The 27,328-nt window shown below is 40.9% G+C and overlaps 1 protein-coding gene across 8 annotated transcripts; it reads left to right on the forward strand.

The window, feature by feature from the left end:
- CrebB (Cyclic-AMP response element binding protein B) lies at positions 1-27,118 on the forward strand. Of its 8 annotated transcripts, none has more exons than XM_022847875.2 (9): positions 1-690; positions 874-1,518; positions 14,141-14,462; positions 14,936-15,146; positions 16,077-16,262; positions 17,956-18,129; positions 23,759-24,037; positions 25,014-25,241; positions 25,642-27,118. In XM_022847875.2, exons 4-9 carry the CDS (start codon positions 14,943-14,945, stop codon positions 25,939-25,941), a joined length of 1,371 nt encoding a protein of 456 aa, XP_022703610.1. In that variant the 5' UTR covers positions 1-690; positions 874-1,518; positions 14,141-14,462; positions 14,936-14,942; the 3' UTR covers positions 25,942-27,118. The 8 variants fall into 8 exon arrangements, with proteins under 8 accessions (XP_022703610.1, XP_022703611.1, XP_022703612.1 ...); XM_022847878.2 differs by having other exon boundaries at positions 2-690; positions 25,017-25,241; XM_022847879.2 differs by having other exon boundaries at positions 3-690; positions 18,028-18,129.
- Positions 27,119-27,328: the final 210 nt, after the last annotated feature.

Here is a 27,328-nt window from a genome sequence, read left to right on the forward strand (position 1 = left end):
GTCTGCCTCCACCATCTATTTGCTTTCGCTCTCTCCCTCGTTCTCTGTTTTCCCCGTATGTACAGATGACGACAGTGTCTGACTGCCCGACTGACTGCCTCCTTCGACTTGTTACGTGAGTATTAGCAGCAGCAGGAACACCAGCAACTGCATTATCCACAGCATCAACAACGGCGGCAGCAGCAGCAGCAGTTTATGGCCATTTCCAGTGTGGTGGGTGGTAGCTAAGGCAAATCTATCAGTGGAGTTGTACTGGGGTTGGTGCAGTAATGAGGTGAGATTGTTGTGCTCGTTCGACCTCATGTTCATAGTGCTGGCCATGGTGGCAGTGTGGCTCTTACCCGTTCATGGTCTTGTGCTAGAGGTGTCTCCTTATTAATAACAACAGCAATCACGCAGCAGCAGCAGCAGCAGTAACAATATCGCCGCCGCCGCCGCCGCCGTCGTCGCCGCTTCTTCTTCCATTTTGCTAACGCTGTTGCTACGTCTATGATCATCGCTCAGTCCACTGCTGTTGCTTACTTTTAATACTGCTACGACTGTTGCTGCTGCTACATGTGCAGGTGGTAGTGAGTGATGCAGTGTTGTGCTGTGCCGCGTTCGGTGGTCGCTCATTTTTTCGCTCGAAATGCGTGTCCGTATCGTCCGACCAACGTAGTTACTTCGACGTAGAAGATAGATCGTTTTGCAGTGAGTGTTTACCTCTCTACCTGATTGGTGTCGTGCTTGCTCTTTCTAGTAGCCTCATTATTATTATTGTTATTATTATTTCTACGAAGTATAGTAATAGCTGCGGTAACCGTGTTGGTGATATTCTGTTTAACGTCACCCTCGTCTTTGTTCTCTTCTTGCTCTCCGTCATCGTCGTCGCAGTCGTCATCGACATCGTCATGGATATTTTAGGCACTAGCATTGTCTGTTGTACGTGATGATTATCATCGTGGAAGTATAATGGACATCAGTCTTTTGTTGTTGTTGTTGTGATGTGCGTTCGACTCTGATACGGTGGCGACTGTGCGTTGTCGTTCCACCTTTCGACAGAAGAAGGTGGAAAGGATGGGGTGGGGGTCGTGGTGCTACGATTTCTGAGTGAGCAGCAGCAGCAGCAAATGATAGAAAAACAAATCTTGGAATGTGCGCACTGTGGTTAGACAGCGTTATGATTGTTGCCGACGATTAAACTAGTAGTATATTTGTGCGATAGAAAAGCAAACAACAGTTCCCACGCGAAAGCTACCAGCAGAGAACAGCGCCAGGGAAGTAGAAACGGCGTAAACAGAATGACGAGTAACGAAACCAGACGATCAGGCTCTACTGCCAGCTGATCAGCTCCGCCCTACCGTCTGTGACTCGCTCGCTGGCTACAACCAGTACCAGTAAAGCTTATGTCTATGCGTGTTCTCGTACCGCCTATTGGGGAGTGCCTATTCTGGGGGGTGATGCCTGACGAGGGCGCTATCGATGTGGAAGGGAGCAGCACGACCTCAACAGTACAAACGGCAGCTGCCGTTTCAGCAGGTGGTACCTGTTATGCACTCATCATCGTTTATTTGCAGGACCTGTTTATTGCCTCAATTCGTTGTGAGGCATCGTGGCAAGTAGTTCAATGCCCTTTTAGGCAACAATCACAATTTTAATCAAAAAGTGTGTTCGAGCTTGATGCGTCGTCTACACGGAGACCGAAAGATTCGAAATTGGGGTGTTTCTAGTCGAGATAGTTGTTGTTTTATTGCGAATGTTTGCTGTTCACTACGGAACCGATAACTCTGGCACAGGTTTTGCCAGTATACGAAATGGAGGTTTTTGTCGTATCCACTTTTCGGTGCGCGGACTGTTCGCATAAATATAGTACGTGAGTCGTAGCACACTTCATTGGTATTGCGCTCGTCATCGGTCGAATGATGAAATTTAAAGACCACGTTATGGCATAAAATCACGGTGGATGTCCAATAATAGTTACCTGACATCTCAGATAGACAGTATTTATCGCGGCCGTGCTGAGCACCGGCAGTAACGGGGGTTGTTGGATTACATAGGGAAAGACTACTACGACTATAACTGCAGTTAATTGTGCTTATAGCGCTCTGTGTTACTGTCGGATAGATAGCACGGAGACGACGTCGGTCAACACAAGCAGATTTGATTAGATTAGATAAGTCGAGACAGGATAGATGCGTTGTTACTGTGGTTAGCAGTACCAACCTAATATTAGATTGGACCTTTCAGTCGGATACGGTTGATTATGCGCTGATACGTTCGGGACGTATTATTAGTTCAAGTTCAGAAACTGCTTTTCGACTGTATTCCTAGTTACTGACATGCCGATTGTTCCACTCAAACTTCATCACCGTTGCTGATAAATACCGACAATGAGTATTTGAGGAACACACACACACTGCTTCTTTTATAAAAGCAGTCTAGGGCACTTATTAGTTTTCCATGGAACGCCCAACGACCTACTGCGTGCCTATGACCACCTCCCCTTGCACTATTCCAGCATTTTAACCTATTGCTTTATTATGTTGTATAATAGTTTCTTTAATTAGGCGTGGTCGCTGCCGCATCCTCTGTATGGGCGATGACGATTGTACTTCGTGGCTATCACTGTACGAGCGCTAAAAAGGTTATTTCTTACAAAAGTAATATTATTTCTTTTTATGTCGCTTTAGTATCAGCCACCTCCTGGATACGATGCCGGACCATAAACAGATTTTGGCTGATTTCATTTACTAGATTCGTTTAGTGTACTAGAACGTATAACGAGAATCACCGGTTGTGCATTAGCGTGTCAAAATTTGAAGCCACATCTGGCATACGGGCTGATCGTGAACGGGTTAAATGGCGTCGTTTCATCCATGCGTAGAATTTAGCACCTGAACTGAACTCGCTACTAACTGCTGTAGTCGTCAGGTCCATGCGCAGTACGTAGTGATGTCTGTCCATAGAACATATATTTCCTCCTTGTACTGATCAGAGGTGAACTGATTAGCTCAGGACTACGGGCTGGCTAGGCTAAAGCCAGTCAAATGTTTAGCTGGTACTGCCGGTAGTAAAGTAGTTTGCAGCGATAGTGGCAGAATCATTGTTACGTTATCCTAAACGTTTGGGTGCAGAGCCGCTGCTGGCAAGAAGGTATATAAATAGTCAAACTGACTGGAACGTCGAAAAAAGGATAACAAGCGGTACATGGATGAGAGTTAGTTTAAGACGTTAGTAGAGGCAACACGGCATAATAGAGATAAGCTGAACTATGCGAAGTTAACGAGATGGTGCTGATGATATATTTGGAACTGCTGAGCATTAAAGCTCTACGTATAAGGGTAGAGCTGGGAAGAGCGGCACATTTAACACTTTAGCGGATGATTTTTAAATGAAGTGTACGGTGTTTGTAAGGAAAGATAGTATACGCCTAAAGATATGCAATAAATACTATGGGTCTGGACTAGAAGTGGCTATCCCTCCCATTGTCCAGATCCAACAGGAAAAGGTTAATCTGGCAAATTGTATGGTGCTTCGAATGGCTGTTACAACTGTAGAGTGATAGCAATTATGTTCTTAATGTCCAATACGGTAAGTGGCACGCGAAGGTATATCCTGAATTTAAGGTCATCTCAGCACTAAGGCTAAACGAGGGTATTACAGACTAGATGGGGATTACTTCCAAACGAAATAGCAGATATCTGTGATTGGTTTACTCGCTAGGCGACGGCAAAGACTGACTTAGAACTAACTTCCACTTTTCTTCAAATGAGTATTGTGTTTATTGTGACTACGAACAGCGTAAGTTCTTTTTAGTCCAAAAATACAAAAAGGGCTCTAGCATGATAATATATACCGACTTTTATCTTGATAGACTCCAGTTTTATGCTTCCGGTTATACAATAGTTCTATGTGAAGCAAATAAGTGCGATAAATAATAAAATAGAAGAAATTACTATGGTCGTAGTCAGAATTAGGTGGTTTATACAGAACTGATCTACGCAGGTCTATATTTTTGGAAACAGATCTCAGAGCTTAGAGGATGTTCAGCAACAGCGTCTGACACATCGGTAATAAGCCACGTTTATTAACACACTAGTTGTCTTTCTAAGATCGTTTATTACTATGCAACGAAAATCTTAATATTGAATAACTGCGGTAAATGGCACATGGCTTTTCGGGACCCTTGGCGTGGTGATTTCATCTGATGACATCAACAGTTCACATTAGAAAGGGTTTTCGTCGATATGTTTTGCTGCATGCACATATATAGCTTAATTGTCGAATGCTATATGTAACGATAACTCTCTCTGTACTCATGTATACGAATCATGTATGATACAGGATAGACATTTATTTAAAAGAGATAAAGTTTCTAGTAATAACCTAGAGCAATCATCATGGCTGCACTGGTATTGATGATCTGATGGACGTCTTTCAGCAATATGACCTGGCAAGAGCCTAATTTTAGCTGGTTGTCGAATAAACATGTACTAGATAGGGGAATTGGATCTTCATACAGAGTTCGAATAGTTCAACTAATCAAATAAACTGAGCTGCATAGTGATTGATACTCATCCCACAGAGAGTTCTATCCGAGAGGGTGAAGTACATGGGTAGCTTTATGTGATCGACAATGAAGAGTTCTTGCAATAAAAACATACCACGACGCACAAAACCGTCGCTAATCATAAGCGCTGAAAGAAAGGTGTATATACGTGATAGGACTGAAAACTGGCTTATTTTCTATATGGTACGAACAAACTGTTGATTTTATTGATGATATGTAGAATCATTCCACTCAGTACCTAGATATTCCTTGTGGACTATCATCACCGGGGAATGTAATTTTTTTTTAATATATATATATATATATATATATATAAATTTATTTAACTGTCAAGGTTGTGTCACCGAGATTGCTGTCTTGAAAAAGTAAGTGTACCTTCAAAACTCGTTCGGAGTTCATCAGTCATGCTGTCTATTTTATTTCTGGTATTATATTGGAATATTAACACTCCAATCGAAATAGGTATGAAAAATTATCTAGTAGCACAGGTGCAAATTATGCTTATTTGCGTTTATCTTTATTTACGTTCACTATTGGATTCAATACTGCGTTGTAGGGTGTAGCCGTTCCGGCTATCACGCCAGCCATTTGAACATTAACTACGACGCTGTTAGAAGCCTTCGTACGATCCCTTAAGGTGGTTGGGTTGCGATTTTGTCTGGATGGCTAGAAACTTATTTTGGAAAGATCTGCGCAGACGATAAAACCGTTGGGCTAAGTATCTTTCCCCTAAGAGGAAAAAGTTTGTTTTATCTGATAGGGCCTAGTGTTAGTTCGGTTAATTGACGGTAGCAATTTATCATATATCAATACAATATATCATCGTGAAAATTATGCTACGTGACAGAATGTGTTCAAACTCTATTGTGAAAAAGGCTATTAGGTTAAGGCTAGCCGCTGTTCGACGTATTCTCTATCATATACATATATATAGAATTCGTCTTACCTCTAAGCAAGTGAAATAAAACGTGTTTAATAGCAAAATAAGTGTAAAACGAAGCTTACTGGTGGCGGTCTACTATATACCTAAGTAGATCCTAAAGCTAAGTAGATTGAAATAAGTCCTTATGATACTGCAATGCCAGATGAATGTGTGCGTAAGCACCTGCAATGATTACTAGAATGTTTATAGTGCCAGCTGTGCAAACAATAATATAGACCTAAAGCTTTGCTTTGACGTAAGCCAGCCTTCACAGTAGAATGGCACGAGAAAGTGTGGAAAAATTATTGATCACATTCGAAATAACAGAACTCGGCATACTGCATACGCTAAATACGTGCACCGAACTTTAACAGGTACCGCTTTTGCTAAATATCACGAAATTAATATCAGTATAACTCTGTTTCTGATTGCTACTATTTATCACTCTTTTGGCTATACCATATAGTTTATTGCATATAAAGGCGCGACTTCATAGAGAAAAAGAAGGGCATCATAAACTGCGGTCGTCACACACAAGCACAGACAATTGCCTTCAGTGAACAAGCTGCTCCTTTTACGTGTGCACTTCGCTAAGTTGTCGTGTGGATCTAGCTAAATAGCTGAATCCTCCTATACGAGGTGTGGCGGTGTGTCTGTTATTTGAGAGAACGAGTGTATGATGACTCATAATAGCGGCCGCAAAAATGACATACAAACGGTCAGCCCCACCGACTGACCAATGAATCTTACGCTGTATGGTAAAGCTAGCTGCAGCAATTATCGATGATTTTATCACTACCGCAGTCACGGTGTCTGACCGAGTGCAGAATGTCAATATATATATATATATATATAGATGTCATGCGACACGTTCTTACCCGTTGTTTGTCTGCTTGGATGGATTGCTTCTACAACGACTCTTATATATCTTAATAATAGCAGCTGATTCCTCCTCCGTTAGACATGTATACTTCTGGTCGATTGTCAGCCTGTTGGTCACAACAAACAAAACAGGCGCTCTCTTTTTCAACGTTCACGCGTTTCGGCTAACGGCCTTATACAGCGCGTAATTTGTCATGATGGCCGATGACGTTGTATTCCGCCTCCGGTAAGGGACGACTTGAAGCAATGATGAAGGATAGTCTTGCCCTCGATCGCTTCAGGAGTGAGTACCTCAATCAACTGCCATAGGCAGTCTTATCTATTGGAAGCACTTGTCTTTTCAGGATAAAATTGGTTTGATTTGTTGAATATGCTATATCATTGCTTTGCAATACATATTGTTCGCGTCCATTTTCTTAGATATTTTATCGATCGAGCTACGAACAGACACTTGTATCAATGAGAAAAAAAACCCAGTCTTCAGTATACATGTCCGGACGTGAAATTGTCAATTTGGCAAAGACTTGGCGAAGCACGTTCGTGCTACACTGTAACCAAGCTAGTGGTCGTACTGAAGCCGATGCTTCGCACATACGGTTCTGCCTAATATTTTTGTTTGGTAGTCCTAATAGCATCTTACGTATCGGTTACTGAAAATGTATGGCCGAATATGTCTATCGTACAATCAATAAACCCCGAATTCTAAAGTGGCAACCCAAATAATAATAAAGATCATAAGGTGACGAAACGCGAATTCGAGAATCCGTTTGGCAAGAGAAGGCATATCTTTAACAAATAAGTGGTCACATATAAAAAGCTGTTCTTGGCTAAGGCACGACAAACTTCTGTGGCACAATACCTCTAAATAAACAAGTGACAATTTTAAGGAAAACGTTTTTGTAGTTAAATTTAATTATTATATCATTGTAACAATACACACAAGCTATATAATGTACAGCATTTGTTTAATATTAGTATTTGTATCTCGAGATATTACCATTGTTAATTTTAAGTGAGGAACACGGGTGTTAGATATACCGTTTGTTACCAAAAAAAACTTGTATATTATTGTAGTTAAACTTTGTTATGCAAACATTTGCTAAACTTGTATATTACCTCTGAGGGACAGCCCCTCATTCTTGGAAATTTTTAATGGGTAAAAATGCTACTTTAACACATAGGTTATGTTTTGTCGTAAACTTGCAACTCCACCTCTTGAGCCTTTACTTAACTTAATGGTCAAGAAGATACACTAACTCAAGTGTTGATGGTTTTTCAAGCAAAAGAACCTTAAAGTGACATATTTCAAGTAGTGTAGACCATTCGGCGTTGGTTTTGTTTTAAAGCTGAGATTTGACAGCAGTAAATATGCTAAAATTGTTAGAATATCTTTGTTGAAACCTATGATATAGCTTATTTTCTGGATAAAGTTATTGGAATTTTTATTTATAGAATTTTTATTATATATTTTTTATTTATATGAAAGCACAAATATTACTCGTGCTAATAAAAACAAAAGGTAATTTTTACGCCCGAGATACGTTATCCAAAGAGACGGTTCAAAGATGTCTCCATTATTTTCATTTTCGATATTTTGACGTAAGAATGCTGATTAACTACGAAAAAAAAGCTTATGAAATTATTGCAAAGATTGAACAAAGCGTAAGTAACCATGGCATCGCCAAGGTATTAAACATAGTCACCAAATAGTTTCAAGCTGTTTGAAAAAAACCAGCTCGATATTTGAGTGCCATAGAGATAGACGGAAAAGAAACCGTCACGAAATCGAGCGATCTCTAAAGCGGTCAATCACAAATAATGAAAAGTAAATCACATACGAAAATAGTGTGCAATAAGAAAATTTTAAAAAAATGTTCTCCACAATTTATGGCAAAGCTCAGGCTGGCGCCCAAGGTGTTGCTACGCGTTTAGTAAGTATTGAAAAGCAAGTGTGCGTCTGAGGTGCTGGCTGGCACAATGATAGATTCGGATTTATACTCTTAACTAAGAAGGTTACGACAAGCCATTGCAAAAAAATTGTCCAGAACTAGTGAGTACGAGAAATGTCGTCTTACGGTGGCAATGCTAGACCACGTAGGTACTTCCCAACCTGACAGAAATTGATAGAACTTACATGGAACATTCTAAAGCGTCCGCTATACATTCCAAATTTTGCACCGTCAAACCATCCTTTAATGGTGCTTCAGTGTTTCGCTCCAAATCACTGAAGTTCTACCGTCATGAAATTTATGGTATTAACGGAAAATGGTAAAATGTCGTCGATTAAAACGGCATATATTTAGTAAAATTGTTTTGAAATACAAAAAAAAAGATATTTTCCGTAACTTCGGCATAGAAACCGTCGGTATTTTTCCGTACACATGCTTTTATATAGAACTGAATGAACCATAATGAAGGATCGTAACTCGCTTCTTGTACAATGTAAGGTGTTGTATTTCTATATTGCGTATGTTGCAAAGGTACTTTTGCTACACGTAAAGCAATTTCACGTTCGACGCACCGAATCTTTGTATTGCAATTATATTGCTCAAGTTGGGCCTTAGTTAGGCGTAAGCACGTTTTTTCAGTGCATAATACAACTTTATCGGTTAGGTAACCATTTACGTATGCACAACATGCACAAACAGTCACGTCTTTCGTAGATTTGGGTACGGCCGCTGAACAATTGGATTACGACACAAAACAAACTGTATCACTCGTATTGGTTCATAAATTAGTTGTTGAATAAGGTCGCGGGTGCCTTGGGCATCGTTTTTTTTAAGTATCTGCGTATCGATTGCCGATTACGTATCGGGAAATTACAACGAAACGAATTTACGCTTTGTTGTAGTTTGAAAGTCACAAAGCGGTTTAATCATAGCGAAGACCTTATAAAGATAAGCCTTATTGATTACTTAAACTATTTAGGTTACTTCGCTATACTCTTGTTGTCGCAGCAGTGTGCAGAAATGAGCTGGTCTTAAGTACCATTCTTCTTCAAGGGTTTGGAAAACACATGATAGGAGATAGAGATATTTAAATTAAAGATCATAAGGGTTGCAGTAATAGCGTGGTATTATGCTCCCCAACCAGATTATCTTCTTAATGTTCCTCTAACGTTGTCTCTAGATCATAACGTACCAGCGTGACAGATTATCCCACGGAGTTGATTCTAATCGGAGCGAAGCGTGAAACATGAGGGCTTTTAGTTTTACGAACGATCACGTCAGTGCGATTTTTTACTGCTTACCTATTAGTGGTCCACATTATAGACGCTTCTTTTTCTCGGTAATGAAGAATAGTCGTGGTTCTTACCGGCACTGAAATAATAGAGCAGCCTAGAAAAATACAGATAGCGTAAAACATTTCGTAAAAACACTAATTCTTTTTGGTAAGGTATCGAGCATATTCATGACTATTAAGTTGTTGGCGCTCCATAGTCTGCCGAGAGTCATTATTCGGTGATCAAGTAATGACTTCTTATTGGTCCGAGTGGTGGTTGTTAGCAAAACCGTTAAGCTAAACGAAAACTACTGAGGATACCCAATAAATACCAAACGATGTAAATATAAACTACCGATATAATACAAAAAATAACGAAATATATTAGGCTATCATAACAATATTCGTTGGGTGTTGAAATGAACTACGCGTTGCTAGGAAATAAATTTCACTGTTCAACACTGGTTTTATAGAAAATTATCAACGAAGATCGGCTAAAGTCACTCCAGATAAAATGAGTTTAGACGAGGCAACATCTTTTATCCTCAAAAATCGACGGTCAGTGGTGAAGTTTCTGTTCCTCGAAAGCCAGAGCGCTGCAGAAAGCCACCGAAGCTTGGTGAGGGCGTTAGACAAGGAGGCCTTACTCGGAACTGTAACACGTGCATGGTGCAAACATTTGAAGAACAGATTATCGTATCGAAGACTAGCACGAAGGTGGTCAGATATTGGAGCTTGAAGGGAAAGAACAAGTTGCATCAATAGGAACGGTTTTTGATGAATACAGAGCTTTTGAGTCTTGCATGCGAAAACTGGCATTTAACATAAGTGTAGTGTATTCCGCGTGTAATCTGCCGAACATCAGCTAAAAAAAAACAAATCACAAAAAAATCCCCCCTGGGGAATTTGATCGCCAAAGTATGGTTTGGTTTTCAGACATCTGGTACTGTAAAATGCTTGCCGAAAATGAAATAATGAATGCAGATTGCCAGCTGGAAGCTCTCGAGAAATATTGACCCGGCGGTCGATAGCACCGCAGCCTGGCTACCTGATAGCAATGCTACATCTCATCATCATGTGTTAATTATTTCCTGATTTGAGTGAAGGAGTACACAACGTCGGTTTCAAGCCGCTTAATTTTCGGATCTAAGTCCGTATAATTACAGGGCTTTCATGGGTTAAAAATGGTAATCGGCGAGCAAACATATCCCACTATTGATTTATTTCAAGAAGCCACACGTAAAGACATTACAGATAGGAACGTGAATGGTAAGTGCATGGAATGTACAATGGAAGCTTCTAGGATGCTACAACAAATGTACAAAAAATAAAGAGTTCCTTGAACATAATAATAATAAAATCGTCATCTGGCCCAAGTACTTCAAAGTCCGCTGGATTGGCATGCATTTTTACTTGCATTCGCATGTATTGATATATTTATTACTTAAAATAAATGAGATTTAGTTCAGATGTACGGCTATATACATAAGCACAAAGCCTTGTGCTTTTGTATATGGTCGTATATAATATAGTAAAGACAATGTGCTTGCTCCTGCAAGTTGGCGACAAACCTAAATTAGTCGATTTTATTTTAGTGGCAGCGTCGGCATAACTGTCGATACGTCCAAAGTTGCGAAGGGATTATGGTCAACGAAAATAGGCCTAATAAGCGATGCGCTGAGGAGTACGAGCCACTTGCGAAGGGATGAAAATGGCCATCGTGCCAAGCATGAGGCTGGCATGTGCACATTTAGAAATAGCAGTTTGAGCTTGTTTTGATTTCAAGATCGTTGTAGAAGAGATGTAATGAAGCTTTCCTTACAAACGCTTTCCTCTGTGCTGAGCAGCCTTTATTAAGAGGAAGCTAATGAGACGTCCAGCGAGTCTGGAAGAGCTAGGTATGAAAGTGCTCTTGCGCAGCATTCAGCAGACGGCAAAGTCAGCACCTTTCCACTGCACCAAGGGAAATTTTTTATGCTTAAGTCAGTTCAGGTGTTATATACCAGAGGGATCTGGCACTCGTTGGTGGGAGCGTTCTTGGCAAACCGTGCTAGTTCCGCATTACTTGAGCACTATCTGATTCGACGGCGCGGGTGCGGCGTGAGTACCGGTTCAGTCCACCGGTTCGATCATATCGATCCTCTACGACGATGCTAACCTTTAAGTGCTGAAGCCGTCCCTAGACAGCACTAATCGCCGCGAGGTAGAAAATAGGCGTTCTTATTTAGGCAAGGCGCTGTGACCCAGTGAGATCGCTACCACGTAGTACCGCGTACTTCCACGGACAGCCGAAGCTTTGGTATTTACTAACTGACATCAGGATCACTCAAATGCACAGAACTATTCGTCGCCTGATGGTCCAGTATTTGACAGAAGAGCTAGGATACGTTCGTACGTACGCGGCTCGAACTTGTGCCAGTACACAGCAAAAGCCGTGGATACGCCCGTTTCCGCTCCATGTCGTAGAAGGAGACGCCGCGATAGAACTCGTAGCGATCTGGACTACTTCTGCCAAATAGGGTCCGTACTGATCTTTCCCTACAGACAGGAGATTATTGGGACGAGCGAAGAGCCGGAATTACTATCAAGTACTATGTCGACAGTAGGACGTCTGTCAGTATGACGTGACGCCGTTTTTGTGGGCGTCTTGCCCTAGATTGTGCAGGACACCCAGGAAGTGTGCTAAGTTGGAGACAGTGGAATTTTGCGCGATATGCGCTCGAGATTGCGCGAGGTCTAAATAGCGCAATGTAACGTTAGACCCACTAGGCGCTAAAGGGTACTAGCCGTAGTATGAGGCCATTTTGCCGAGTAAGCATGGCCGAGTTCTAGTAACAAATGTTGTAATTAAAGTAGTATGAAGAAACACACATCTACAGCAATATGTTTATTTCTGGCAGCCAATGATAAAATTAAGCATACGAGATAATATATATTATATATGTAAATGGCACTGTTCTTATATGATTTGGTTATGTCGTTGGCATTAATGCTTAAAGCATTCTGGAATAAAACTTTCCATTATAGACAGCTTATACTAAGGTAATTGCCATTGCTGTTAGTGAGCTAATCAACGGGCGCCCCATAGGTGAGTCGGCGGAACTTGGTGAGATCCTGGCGGAATCACCATTTTTATGGAGTTGAACAATATTGCATAAATTCTATCCGCTAAACGACTACGAATTATTGTTTCGTTTTAACAATCAACACTACCTTCCTACGTCAAACGCAGTTCTACTTATTAAAAAGTGTTACAGACAAATCTCTGGACAATTGGCTATTCTTTAAAACAGAATCTATAAAGCACGGCACCGAATAATTGATGAAGTGTTCCGGAGGTTTATGCGCCGTTGTTTTTCTTCGAGGTTTTTATCTATTTTCGGCGCACCAACTGACAGGCGAGTGCTATACGCTTGTTAACAGCTCACTCTTGTCATCGTTGATGTAACTTAGCCCTGTTGACATATTCTCTCGACACACGAACGAGGCACGCCGGTAAGTGTGTGAAAAATCAGCAAAGCCTGCTGATACAGTGCTACGGCTGTTTTGGATTCGTGTGGCGTACGCAGTTGGTGAAGACCTACCTTGGAGAGGTTGTACAAGGTTTTACGAGATTTGTATTTGGCAATTCGCCCTGCCTTATCTGTCTCTCCTTTTCCTTAAAGGTCCTTTTGATTGCGCATCCAAAACAAAAGTTATGTGCAGGCACGCATGTGCGGTGTCAACAAAACGAACATAGGATACACATCCATATCCGTGCCTATTCAAAATAGGAGTCACAAAATTAATAGAAGCAACAGGCACTAACCCGTACCGAAACAAACGTATATGTGCTCACAGACAGAAAAATGTCGTAACAACAAGCAATTTTTCATACGCGTTAAGATTAGGAGCATATGGAGCAGTGGCGGTTAGATGAGCGCGCATACATATATTTGCTACAAGATTATTATATGCTGAATGTTATCAGATGCTATAGTTTATTTATATACCAACAGCATCGTGTGTGTAATGGATTCAAAGATAAATCATATTGCGGATATATATTCACTTGACGAACATGCAAACTGAAGATATTCAAGGGGGCAGAGAAATAGTGTTTCACCCATATCTCACGTAATCTCTGAGTGACCATGAAGCACGCGCCGGACCACATTGAGCTCAAAAGCAAGAACAGTCGTATGTGGGCATTAATGATAAACATGATCATAAACACCATTGTTGGCTGTGCAAATCGAGTAAAGATCAATCAGGCAGACTTTGCGCGTAAATACGTCCATCTGGTCCTTGACGGGATGGCATAAAGAGGCACCGTTTAGGAAACTCCTGTGTTTTATAAAAAAGATTAAAACAAAGCCAGTGAGCTTCAAACGGTACTACGATCAATTGATTGTTTTCACCTGCTTTAATTTTCGTGCGCCGATGTGAAGTTTACCCTAAAAAGATTAGGATGGTTGTCAGAGATTTCTTTTATGTAGGATTAAATAGCTTTCTACGATCCGTATTAGACTGTATATTCTTAGATACTAATATTTGTATCGATCTCAACCTTCGTATTCTTACAGAGATCACGTTTCTACCTATCACGTATATATTGTGGCTTGCGGCAACACGATCCTGTATTTCTAATGTATCTAAAACGAAGAAATTGTCGGTTGCCGTTCTGAAGTCGGAGAAAAATCGGGAGGTTAAGGATATTCCGAAGTGCCATCGGAAAATAGTGAATAAGTTGTTAGAGTCCTCTTTGCTGAATAAAAACGTTGACTGATGGGAGGGATGATGCCTAGCTAAAGAAGTAGAGGCAAAAAAGTTAAATCCAGTAAGAAAACCGAGACTATTTGATGTGTTCGTCGGACAGGCCTCACAATAGACGACGCTCCGTGGCAGGTAAGTTAAACTTTGCCCTAATATCCGTCTAATTCGCCTTCACAGAAACAAATATGCTCCTAATTCTATTTGTGCTACCCTCACTATATTGCTTACAAACTTACTTTTTTGATGATTTTAAGGCTGGTAGTATCTTCAGGGGCACTGCGGAATTCTCAGTATTCTAGAGAATTTATATACACCTTATAAGCCACTGTCCAGTGCCTTGCAGATTGCAAATTAATTGAAAAATGTACTTGAAAATGAGTGAATAACTTACATGAACTTTTTCTATTTCATGCAAATCTTGTATGTATATACTGCTTGGTGAGGCTTAGTGACAAAGTGGTTTCTATGTTAGTTAAGCAACTTCATTTCATATGAACTAACTCAAATATTAAACTGAAATTCCCTCTTGAAAGAAACAATTATGTTCAAATTCCAATTTAAAATAATTATAATAATAACTATATGTTTACATATGTATACTGAAGGTGGAGTATGCAAGAGCAGACTCATCAGCTGAAGATGGAAGTACTCCCGCAAGGCGGCGACTCGGCCGCGGGCGGTCAGAGGACGAGTCTTGGCCAAACGGGGCCTCCTGGGGGACCCGGAGGACCCACGGCGACGTCCACCGCCACCCGTGTCAGTCAGCAAGCCGCCACGCCTCAACAACCGACTGTGCTGTTCACAGCGCCACAGCAGGTTAGCCGACAAACAACGCACATGTATGACATATATATATATACGTGCATATACGTGCTACAAGATGTCTATAAAGAGAGAATTATCACATCGTATGTAATAGAGGTGATTGAAGTCATCGAAAAATAAGAAGAAAAAGTGAGCGGGAAATGGGAAAGGGTTGTAGAAATAGTGTATGTTCTATTTTAACGTCATTATTACCACTTTTTCTTTCAATTTCTATGATTTTTCTCATAATTAACTGTTCCGTTTTTTCGGCAATTATTATTCCTTTTTTCTTTGCTGTTTGTTTGTTTTTGGACTGCCTTCATTCAACCCGATGCTGTTGCTCGTACAATGATATCATTTTTCGGACCCCGATGATGCGTGAACTACTACTCCGCAAACCGTTGTTTTTCGTCGACTGATATCTCTTCCGGTTTCACTCACTCTCGTGATAATGCGATATTGGTTATTAAATGATTTATCGTTTCCTCTACCTTCATTCCATATACATTATACATTATTTTAATTAAAAAACGAATTAATCACGTTTTATCGATTCTTCGAAATCCTCTATATTTTCGCCGATGTGATTCCTATCGTGGCACCTTGTCCCCTTCTAATTTCCCAAAATCGCTTGACGTTTTTTCTGATATTTTATTTTTATCTTTTGCACTCTTCCCTTCCCTCTTTCCCTTGCTGCTACACGTTCCCATTTCTACCTCGTATCTGACCCTTTTCCGGTCTGCCCCCCTCTCTCTTTCTTCCTCGGATGTTTGCCTTCGCGACTCATTGTTCGACAATGCTTTAAACAACTCGTTTCACATGACGTGCGACAACGATAAACTTACGGCTGCTTTTATTCACCACCGGTGGATATAATCGGCTATTGTAACTACATTCGCTGGCTTCCCATCAATCACTATGATCTAATACATAAACACCCAGATACTTCCACATTCGCCCCCACATCAACAATTGGGTTTAATTAGCGTTTCACATCATACTTCACAATCACCGGGTTCAACCAACCCTGCGGCGGCAAGATTTCGAAAAAACGGACTAGTCATACAGCATCAACAACCGCCACCGCCACCGCCACCGCCACAACAACAACAACAACAACAACAACAGGTAACCTCTAAACAGCATCAGCAGTGACAATAAAAGTTTACACAAAGGAGGACAATGCTACACGGTAATAAACAACTTCACTTCTGTGAACGCAGAAATGAAGAAAAATAAAAACGACACAGTACATCCAACGCTAATATCTCCGAGCACGAATTCAGTTTAACAGGCCCAGGTAGTAAATGTACGGTATGATCAAAGCTTCAGCGTCTGTTTTTCTTCATCTTTTTCTCTGTTTCCACTGTTTTGAATTCCTGTTCATACAATAGCATGCGTGTGTATTTCTCCATGCCTTGAGCATCAGTTTTTGTTAATCACTGATGGCGCATCGCTCTCAGTATTCTGTTGTATTTTTGTTATACGTTAAGTACAACAATTGCAATAATAACCTAACCTAGTGCTATAGTGGATTACTAGACAGTTTACTGGGCTGAAACCTTTCCACACCACAAATGATGTGGAAAATGCCTTAATTGTCCTACTCATCCAGTGTGTAATTTTAATAACATGTTTGGCTTCTTTCGAGTAAGAAGGGGCTAGCACAATATATCCATTGTAGTCGTTGCTGAATTACACCAGGATGGAGATGATGGACGACGTTGTGTCGGACACAGGGTCAAACCTTTCATTTACGCACATATTTTCTTTTTCCTACAGATATTTCTCATTGTTGATCATATTGCCTACCTATTTAAAAATGTGCTTCGTGCTTTATCTGTAACGTGGATCACTGTTCTCGTATATATGTATAGACTTTACATTTGTTTACTATGCTTATTTCTAGATAATAACGTCGTTTACTCGTTTAGGAATATTAAAAAGTAAAGCCATTTTCACATGTCTACTGTTCTCGTTAAAACGTTGGCCTTAATGACCTGATAGACCTACTAACTCATCAACTCTAACCATCACTGTTCTTTGTATTACTGAAATTGACCGGATCTCGTAGAGTTCAAGCGGGACTGTGGTCTTAATTATCGTGGATGTACTAATGTTTCTGAGACGGACAAGAACGGGTCGTTGATTGTGATTCATCCTTTTAAATGCATATTTGGCCACGTGTCAGCTTCGCTGTGACGAAAGGGTTGGAGTTACGCGTTATTTTTTAACCTGCAATATTTTGAAATTGTTGCCTTATATGGGATAAGCCTAACTAAAATTGTTATTAAATCTATAACAGGTGGGATTGCTTTCCCTGTTTCCTGTATTCTACCTTTTATCTGTTGTTGGGCCCTTGTAAACTGAGTAAGCTAACACAATGTTCTTCCTTTTTGTGTTTGTTATTGTTCAATCGCATCACTTCACTTCATTGTCATTTCCTTTTCATTTTATGCTATACCAATGTTGTGGGCGATCCTGCGATCTAATTGACGTCAATATTCCCTGATCTCCCCCTGGGCTCCTGAATCCCCGTACGGTCCATGTGTCGACTGCCGCAATGATCCATTTTGCGACTACTGCTACATTAATGACTTCAATGTGGCTACTGCTGTTGCTGCTACCGTTATTGTTTGTACGCGCGTGCGCGTACCTGTGCGTGTTATGATTCGTCCCTACGACTGCTGTGTGCTAACCGCGTGACCAACCACCGCCCTTCGGGTTGTTATTATTGCTACTGCTTCTGCTGTAACACCGGGTGCACGCACGTGTCAACACGCACATACTTACATTTAACTACGGGGCGTGCCTGTATCAGGGCGGCACGCAGACGCTGGCTCTGCAGCAGGCCAACGGTAACGTGTCTATCTTGCACGTCCAACTCCCGCAGAGCCAGAGCGTAATCCAACCAGCGAGTCATGCGGGACAGGTGTCGCAGGCAGCCACGTCCGTCATTCAGGCTACATCAGCAACCGGCACAACTATTCAAAACGTAAGTTGAGTAGATATTGTTTTCTTAACTAGTAATGCGTTCATGCATTCTTTCACTCAAGTTTTCGTCTGTTCGACAAGATGAAAACGATGAAGTTGCTTTTGGGCCAACTTCATTATTCTTTCCGCTCACACTGGGAGAAGTCGAAGCAGAGAGACAGGTGGCGTCAGGTCACATATGTATAGTATACGTACTTAAGCATACGCATATGAGGTTCGCGCATTTGTGAATATTCTTTCACCCATAGAGCTCAATCTTAAATATATTATAGAATTTTTTTTTCTAGTAAAGCTTATCTGTATGAATTGACTTTCGACGTATATCATAAACTTTAATAACTGCTAAAGTTTTGCAGCGACAACGCGTAAGTCATCGAGGTATATACCTGTACGGCATTTTAGCTTGGTGTAGACAGAGGGACAATTTTTCACCTAGTAAAAAAAAAACGTAGCACTTCATTCGGAAGTATAGCTATGTTTTATTATAGAATTTGGCGTCATTCTTTATGATTTTGTTACTCCTCATAGATAAATTTATTTCCCGCCAGAACCGGTGTAGTGCAGAAGCACTCGTTTCTGGGACTCTTCTCACCGTCAAACCTATTGTTATAAATTTTTGTTATTGGAAAGAAATATATCCGTCGGTGCTAAGTCTAGATAATATAGTGGGCAGAAAAAAAATTGCGATTTAAGCTTTTACAGGATCTGCTATGTATAGCCTGACATGACGGCACTAGTGGTCTATTTTGTTAGATAGCTTCGTTAACTGCATGCAACTCGGCCTGTTGGTTTTCTTAGGATGGAGATCTGTCATTGTAGCTGCGTGTTGCGTGTGCTAATGTTCTTTGTGTTCTTGATTGAATTTTTGGGGTATCCAAACTACTTATTTTTTCTTTAACATGACTGCCGTTGATCACATGACCGCAGTTACTTTTGCTTTCATAGAACTTACATTGAAACGGATTGACTTCGCTTTTAGGATGACAGAAATGCGTGCTTCGCAGCCGCTCGCTTCCCACCTGTAGCGCCATAACTATGTATTTAATTATATATTGAAATAATAATATCTGATCTATTGCAAGTAAATAAGCTTAGGGGATGTCGTCGTCCCTTCTATTCTATTTTATAGCCTTCAGTGGGTTTAATTTTACATCGTGCTGTTCGGATTTCCTCCCGTACGTGTCGGATGATACTCCGTTGTTTCCTCAAAAGTCTGACAGACTTTTGGCGTCTAACGCCATCAAGGCCGCCTCGCAGCATGGGTGCGCCACAACAGATTTTTCGTCGTAATGAAACGCAACTTGTATTCGCAGCTGCGCGTTCTGCCTGACAGGGTCGATTCTCACTGTGCCCTGCAACGGATTTGCAAATCCGTTGTCGATGGAGTATAAAGAAGCATACATTACTAGTCTTCACTAGTAAGCCGGCACATATCGCACCCGCGTACGTATTCACGTGCTGGTCTATATTAACCGGCGTGCGGTTTTGTTTATATCTGGGCGCCTATGGTAACAGACTGAGAATCCCAAGGCCTTGGTTGTAGTTTCCATCTCCCTGTATCCGCCGAGGGTACTATTCCTTCGTTCAGGATGAACTTACAGATCGTGTATCTTTTCCGCAACACCCGTATAGCCTCCGCCCACCCGAGGACTGGCCAATGAGTGCGTCCTAAGTAGAACGTCAGAGGTGGCAAGCGTATAGGAGTTTTACAATCCCTAGGGATCGCTACTATGGTTTGCCTTGCCTCGATCACCTAAACTTGCGTATACTGTGTTTTAGTATGCCGTCTTTTGAAATAACGATAAGTATTTTCCTTGATGCGCCTTTGGGAGTGGGTGATGATTTTTCCGACGGGTAGCTTTGGACCGCTCGAACAAACTCGACGTGGAAGTTGACTCTATGAATTGACCACTGTGATCAAGTATTCGACTTCACGTCCCTACAAGCCTTGGCCAAGAACTCGCTAAGCTCGACCTTGACTCCCAGTTCATCCAGCTGCTCATTTAACTCATACAACTTGATAGTTAGGTCTTCACAGTCACTAGCTTTGCGGATACCTAGCCGTAACCCGTCTATGTATTCATATATTTATGCTATAATAGTTGGTACATGCGAGCAGCGATATGCATGCGTATCTGCGTTTAGCAATGGTGTTTTTATCGACTTAAAGTGGGATCCCTCTTTCCATTTCTAAGATCTTTTTCGCCGCATGCGCTCTATTTAAGACAATGTGTGCGGTTAAGTAGATACCGCATAGGCGATTAAGGTCCTATTGCAAATAGCATGTACGTATGCAGGCTATTTTTCGCATGGAAGAAAAAAAGGTTATCGTGTTTTAGGACCAGTCGTCTCCTGGATGAGAAGAGGTTGTTCTATGTAAACTTCCGTACAAACAAATATGCTGGGAGAATAGGTACTTAAGAGAATTTGATGGGATCTGAGGTGGCTGCTTCACTAGAAGACTTTTCAACAGCAATCTGGGCCGTAAACATGACCCAGGTCGGCAAAGTGAATCGAAACATTAACGAAAACGAGCCAAAGAAAAAAAAAAGCAAATAATGACGCAGCATGACCATGAAATCTCACTTTATGTAGTTTCGGTTATCGGGGAAGCTCTAGCCGACGATACATAAGAATTTTTTTACGGTCGACCTAAAATGTCAGGGCAAACGATCGAAAACAAGAAGTAAACGTTTGAAGATGCGTCTTTGAATAGATGGCCTAAATGAAGACCTATGTTCGTTTGTCGAAAAAATCGATTTTATCATAATTTTCCAAGGACGAAGGCCATGAATACGACCCCGTTTTTTGAACACACTTATCAATAATTTTTATCTACTTGACTCTCTGTAAATTATTCAAATTATCGGTCTCTAGCGATCGCCATTTTAGTTATATTCCTCATTCTGTAGCAAGTAAGCACTAATTGGTTTGACTTTTTGAAACGTTGTAGCAGTCACCTGGGCAGCGGTGAAACGGCTGTCCGGTTATTCAACCTCTTGTAGAGCTAATCACTACTTTATTGACTGGTCCACCAATGTTGATTGTTGGCCTATGGCACATCTAGATAACCCAACACGTTAGAATCGTGTATTTGCTAATGTAGCTAAAGTGCTTCATTTCAGTATATGTTATTCATTCATGGCCAGTTATTATAATGTGAATTGTGTAGTCAGTCCTGGTACCCCACTGCGATACTAATAATATGGACCATTTTTAAACAACAGAAATTTCTACTGTATCCTCTTGTTTTTTTAGATAAGCTGCGGCTGTCACTCGTACGCACGCAAGTACGTGTAATTATCCACCTTCGTGCGAATATGGAATCAGTTTTTTTTTTTTTTTTTTTTTTTTTAGCAGTTGTTGTGTAACGTTAGTGTAAGCTTCCCATTTTTAAAATGTCTCATTTTGACAAGAAACCTGATCAGGCCGTCTGTTGTCCGTTAGCATGGTGCGATTAGAGGTAACAGACATATAAAAAAGTAGCTGAATCGAAGTGTTTTAATTTCCATAGACTTTTTGTTGCTAGGAGGCATCGTATGCAAAGGAATAGATTCCCCTATGTAATCGCTAATGCCAGCAGAAATGAATTTATCGCGTCACGCACGCGAAGCAAATGTATTCTGGAATATGCGTTGTGCAGACTTAAATCAATACCTACAATTTGTCTCTAGTTATTTGGTAACGGTGCCCTAGGTAACTGAACCGCTCTTGCAATCAGAACCGTACGCTGCCCCATTTTGGTCCTCCAGCCTTCTTAAATGAAGCAGCGAGAACGCAGCAAGTGTCAAGCTTTAGATAAATTGTCGAAAGCCATAGGGATCCATATCTGTAGAGGGCGCGACCTGTCTTGGTTCGCAACGCGGTCAAATACCTCATCCATTCCGTCACTTAGATGAAAATCGGGAGGTCCATATTTGTATAGTCTTATTGACGTATAAAGTCCGATCTGCCTGCTCGAAATAGTCAGTGAACTAAAAACTATCTCTTTTCCAACCTACACCGCGTCCTCTCGTTTCGTCATCAGACGTTTTCACACACACACACACACAAACATACACTCACGCACGCACGCACACACACACACGCACACCCAACCGCTATACGAGCGTTGTTTGATGTGTACGCGTTTTTTCATATATTGGCCTTTGTTCATTTGGCAAGCGCGTGCTCCTCTCCGCCTTCAGCGGCTTTACACGGATGTGCGCGACTGCTTGGCGTTGCGGCGGCAACAGGAAGCAGCAGCAGACGTCAGAAGCCACAGAATTAACAAGAAATGATTCATATTTCTACAACTACCTAGTCAGATGTACACACACTCACCCGTAATCATAATAGCCTACACAACTGCTCTGCGGTGGACGTGAGGCCATTTGATCGAGGAAAATCGTTACGTGTGGCCTACTGTTATAGTGGCAGCATGTAACGACTACGCGGTGCTGATTATGATGGGTATGTTTGTTGCTACTGGTTTTACCACAATCAAATCATAACAACATTCGAAAGTAAATACAGCCAGTCTATATATATGTTTGCTGCCGTCTTCAAAATCGTGTCGCCGCAAGCACAGTTTAATTGAGCGTCGTAATCGAAATTTTTTTGTTGGCTCTATCGCAATAATTTTAATAGATAGGAAGACGAAGAGCGAGGAAAAGTAACTCAAGGTAAAGGAAGTTCTGATTGTCTCAATGCCCTGTTTCTTTTCTGACGAATAGTCTTTGTTTAGATTAGTGAAACCGTGCTTGCCTTCAGTTAGAATGCTTCCCTCTGTCATAGATATCAAACGTAGAAGAACGTTTGCTTGGACTGCAATGTTGTCTCATGTTTACTCGGTGCTAGAGCATCATGTGTATACCGAATAACGTGCGTGTTTGGCAACGGTTCGTAGTGAGGTGTCCAAAATAAATGGCTTTCTCGGCGAGGCACCTTTAGTGTACTCGAGGTACGTGTCATAGGAGGAATTGTTTCTCTCTGAACGTAACACTAAAAATACTGTAGCATGAGCGATCGTTCTAGCCGAGATTGGCCACGCTTAAAAAACGGTTCGATGAACAAACTGAGGGCAAAAGACACAGGCCATTACCTTTAGTACAAACCGTATTCAATCTCGCTATGTGTGCTTGTATATAGCAAAGTGTGATGGCATATAAACAGACGAAATAATAATTTTTCAGAAGATTGTTAAAATCCCTTAGCCTTTATTAAAGCCCGTGAAAATTGGTTGCAAGCATTTAGGGTATTGCATTCTGAGTTAAAACGATTCAGCCCTTGGAACTTTTGAAAAGAAAAATTATCATTGTAATCGGAACAACTTGCCAGGCGCTTTCCACATCTTGCCTTTGTGCTCTGAGTACTTTGCTATAAAGACGTTGTTATTAATACTGTTATACTATTGTGATAGAAACTGGAAAATCAATGGAAAGATCTGCATAAACATTAATTCTCAACCTTGTGAAAAAAATAGTCTATGTGTGTCGTTCTCAAGAAAACGAAAATGGACAAAGTGTAGCACAATGATACTCCCCGCTTTTAGTCGTCATCGAATCTCGGTATCATGTTAATATAGGTTTTTGTTACATTGTTGTGTTCAAAAAAACTCATTAAATTATGACTGTTGTTTTTGGACATAGCTGAAAAATCCGGTGATTTTGGTGAATAAGGGTTCAGTGATCCAGTCAGCTGCTGGCGGGCAGCAGTTAGCGGAAGATGTCCCAGTACAATTAGTCGGGGGAGTGAATGTCCTAGATGGCGGACCCGGGGGCACAGCTGGAGGGGGTCAACTTGCAGAAGACGAAGGTACGCGAAAACGACGTGAGGTCCTTGCCAGAAGGCCGTCATATCGGAAAATTTTCAACGAGCTTTCAATGCCTCAACACCACGATAGCGCGGGCTTGACTACCACAATACAGGTTAGCACAGCGGGAACCGAGCAAGAGATAGTCAACTAAAACATTAATGTCAGTAAAACCGCCCGACACCTGTGCCACTGTAATCTCTGAAGTAAATCAAGGTAGCGAGATTATAGTTTGTCAGTAAACGAAATCAACATCAAACAATATAGTTAGAGTAGAACAGATGACATTTTTATCTGAAGGAAGTGACTGCTTGTCTCAGTTAATATATACATTCTACACAAAAAATACAAAATAGTCAATATTGCAGTACGCAGCCTTTGACGTCTACGGCAGTAAACAGCCGCTGGGCTATGCTAGTTATAAATTTAGCATTCGAACAGGTATATCATGCATTGATGCGGCGCGCTCACACCTTTTCTAGTCCTATAATATCTAAGGCCTGGTGACTCTTTGTTTTAACGAAAAACAAATCGGCCACCCATTAAACGCTAGTAGAATGAATGCATTTCATAACACTACAGCAAGTTACAAGGTTCAGTAACTATATACAAAATGTTGATAAATAAAGCATATAATTTTTATTATGACCCTTATGTACAAATTCGATAAGCTAAAATGTATGAATAAAATATAGAAAAAACGATTCTAATTCCAACCATCAAACACTGTTTATAAATATTTGTATATATAATGATGATAGAATGATTGTGATATTGCCATTATGATGTTAATGATACTACAGTGAGTAATTAGTATTGATTGTATAATGACGATGGGCATCATCCCATCGAAATCGTCATTTCATCATCCTTTGCTGTTTAGAGACAAAACAAATTTAGCATATCGTTTGTGATGTGTGATAATTCCGTAGAACTATGCCTTTTAGCTAGTTAATTCCAAGCTCACTGTACTCGTACAACATTGTACATCTGGACATATATTGCCTTAATGTCTGTGACCTCGTTCGCTTGCTTGTTGAAGCACCTGACATGAAGCCAGGGGATTAATCGCCGTATTTTGCCGTATTCAGCAGGTGGTAGCTGGGTCATCCTCATCAGATAAAGATGACACGGCATCGGACAGTGACTTCCAGGTGAAACCTGCAAGCATCCATTTGCAGACCGCGAGTGAATTCGCACCCGGAAGCGGGGGAGCCCAGTATGTGCAGTACTCCAACGATACCCAGCTCTTTGTTCCGGTAACAGTATCCGGTGTGGCTGTGTCTGACCTACAGACGTATCAGTTGCGGCCCGCTCAGGTGTGCCTCACTAACCTAAATATCTCACCCATGCTGTACTCTCAGTGATTGTTGTCATCTTGGTCGCAAGTTCATACACGCACACACACACAAACACAGATACACGCACGCAAATGTACAGGTACTTCGTAAAGAGGATGATTGGAAGTTTTTGGAATAGAGTCTATAGGAGTGTCTCTGTAGGCTACAAATGTGTGTAAATACGAACATTTTGCAATGCGATTATTGCTGTTGCTGCTAACTGGCTGCTAATCTATATGTACTACTTACCCTTACCTGAAACTGTGTGTTTGATTTAAGAATTCTAAAAAAAAACTAGAATTTTCCGGCCTGAACTGATTAAATTTCATCATTTAAGTTTCTCGCTTTTGTGTTTTTTTTTTCAAAAACGATAATATAGGTGGCGACTGCGGCGCCCGTCGTTGTAGCCGCTGGGGGCGTTGGCGTCGGTTCAATGGGGCTACAAACGACTGCTGGTGGCACACAGCCTGTAACGATTGCGGAGGAGGCTGCTCGGAAACGAGAGCTACGCCTACTAAAAAATCGCGAGGCAGCGAAAGAATGCCGGCGCAAAAAGAAGGACTACATCAAGTGTCTCGAAAACCGAGTGGCCGTACTGGAGAACCAGAACGCCACCCTCATCGAGGAGCTCAAGGCGCTCAAGGATCTCTATTGTAAAAAGAGCGTTAATGATATGTAGTCTACACACGCACCCTTTACATGACCACACACACACACACACGCACATACACTCACATATACAAAAATCAACATGCGAATATATATATATATACAAACATTCAAGTATAAAAACACGTGTTATGCAGGCAGCCAACGTCCTGCTAATCTTGGAGCAAAGAACATGTTGACTATATAGCTCGAAAAGCATCACTTCACGATCGCCCATTGTTGTTAAGATATATATATTCGAGAGAAAAAATTATCTATTATGATGACGATTACAACGACGATGTTAAAATAAGTCAAACGATTTTGAGATCTACATAGATTTATGAGGGCCTGCTTGTCAGTATGGGAGAGTAGGGTTCAGAGTGGATAGGACCGTTAAAAAGTCACTTGGGTGAAGCTAACGTAGTGCTACTGAATTAACTGATAATATTCATCGGATTAGTAGTCTAAGCTATTAGTTAATAGCTCGTAGAAAACTTTATCAGAAGAGATCAGAAATCAAGCGAATCATGATAGGGGACTTAAATGTTGTTTTACACTTACGAGCAGTTCACAATTATCGGAGGCTTAGACCGTATCAGTCTCATCTTAAGTGTTTGATACTTGCTGAATAGAACAGTCGAAAGCAACGTGGGCATTAAACCGCGACCCAAGTGAGTATGAATGCAAATACGAAATTAAAGAATGGAAGCGGTACCGAAGGTATCGACGTTGGTGTAGGATAACAGAGTTTGAAAGTAGAAGTATATAAATATGACATGCTGGCTTATTATTATTTAATTGTAAGAATAAATTATCTAAGTAAGTGTAATGATTAATGGTTGATAAAGTCGGCGTCGCTGGTTATTTGTGCCCGACGCATGTTGTTAAGCGACGACGAAGAACGTTCTCTTTGTCGTATCGTGGATGTACAATAAAATAAAAATGATAAAGAAGATCATATGGCAATTCTCGAAGCGATAAAAATGATTAAGATTAGTACCGTAACATTACTATATATTATTATTATTAAACTTCTTTATTCTTTAGGAAACTCCTGAATGAATGAATGACTAATAATAACTAGTAAAAGAAATAAAGAGAGATTTATTATTTTTGCATCCCGTCGGCTGTTGCTGAACGAGGAGAGTAATTTTATCAGCGTTGACTTCTGTACATAAATAAAAATGATGAGGAAAGATAAATGATTTGTTTTGGTGTTGTTAAAAGCGTATCTAAGGGCTATTTTGAATCCATTGAATGGGTGCTTCCTCACTACTTCGTGCACCTGATATACTAAAAACACTTATTGAAATTGACCAAATATAGCGAAAAGCGAAGGGTTGTGAAGTGCTGGTTAACGCCAGCCAATGACGAAGCTAGGCTAGGGTGTTTGTTTTTAGTGGTGGTGACGACAG

This window comes from Varroa jacobsoni, unplaced genomic scaffold (genome assembly GCF_002532875.2).
Source record: "Varroa jacobsoni isolate VJ856 unplaced genomic scaffold, vjacob_1.0 scaffold_1312, whole genome shotgun sequence".
Classification (NCBI taxonomy): domain Eukaryota; kingdom Metazoa; phylum Arthropoda; class Arachnida; order Mesostigmata; family Varroidae; genus Varroa; species Varroa jacobsoni.

Excerpts from the sequence above, each read along its gene's own strand:
- CrebB (XM_022847876.2), top strand. The coding sequence starts at position 14,943 with ATGCAAGAGCAGACTCATCAGCTGAAGATGGAAGTACTCCCGCAAGGC. Across the intron at positions 24,038-25,013 it reads GCTTGACTACCACAATACAG|CAGGTGGTAGCTGGGTCATC; the intron begins GTTAGCACAGCG and ends TGCCGTATTCAG. Across the intron at positions 25,242-25,641 it reads ATCAGTTGCGGCCCGCTCAG|GTGGCGACTGCGGCGCCCGT; the intron begins GTGTGCCTCACT and ends ACGATAATATAG.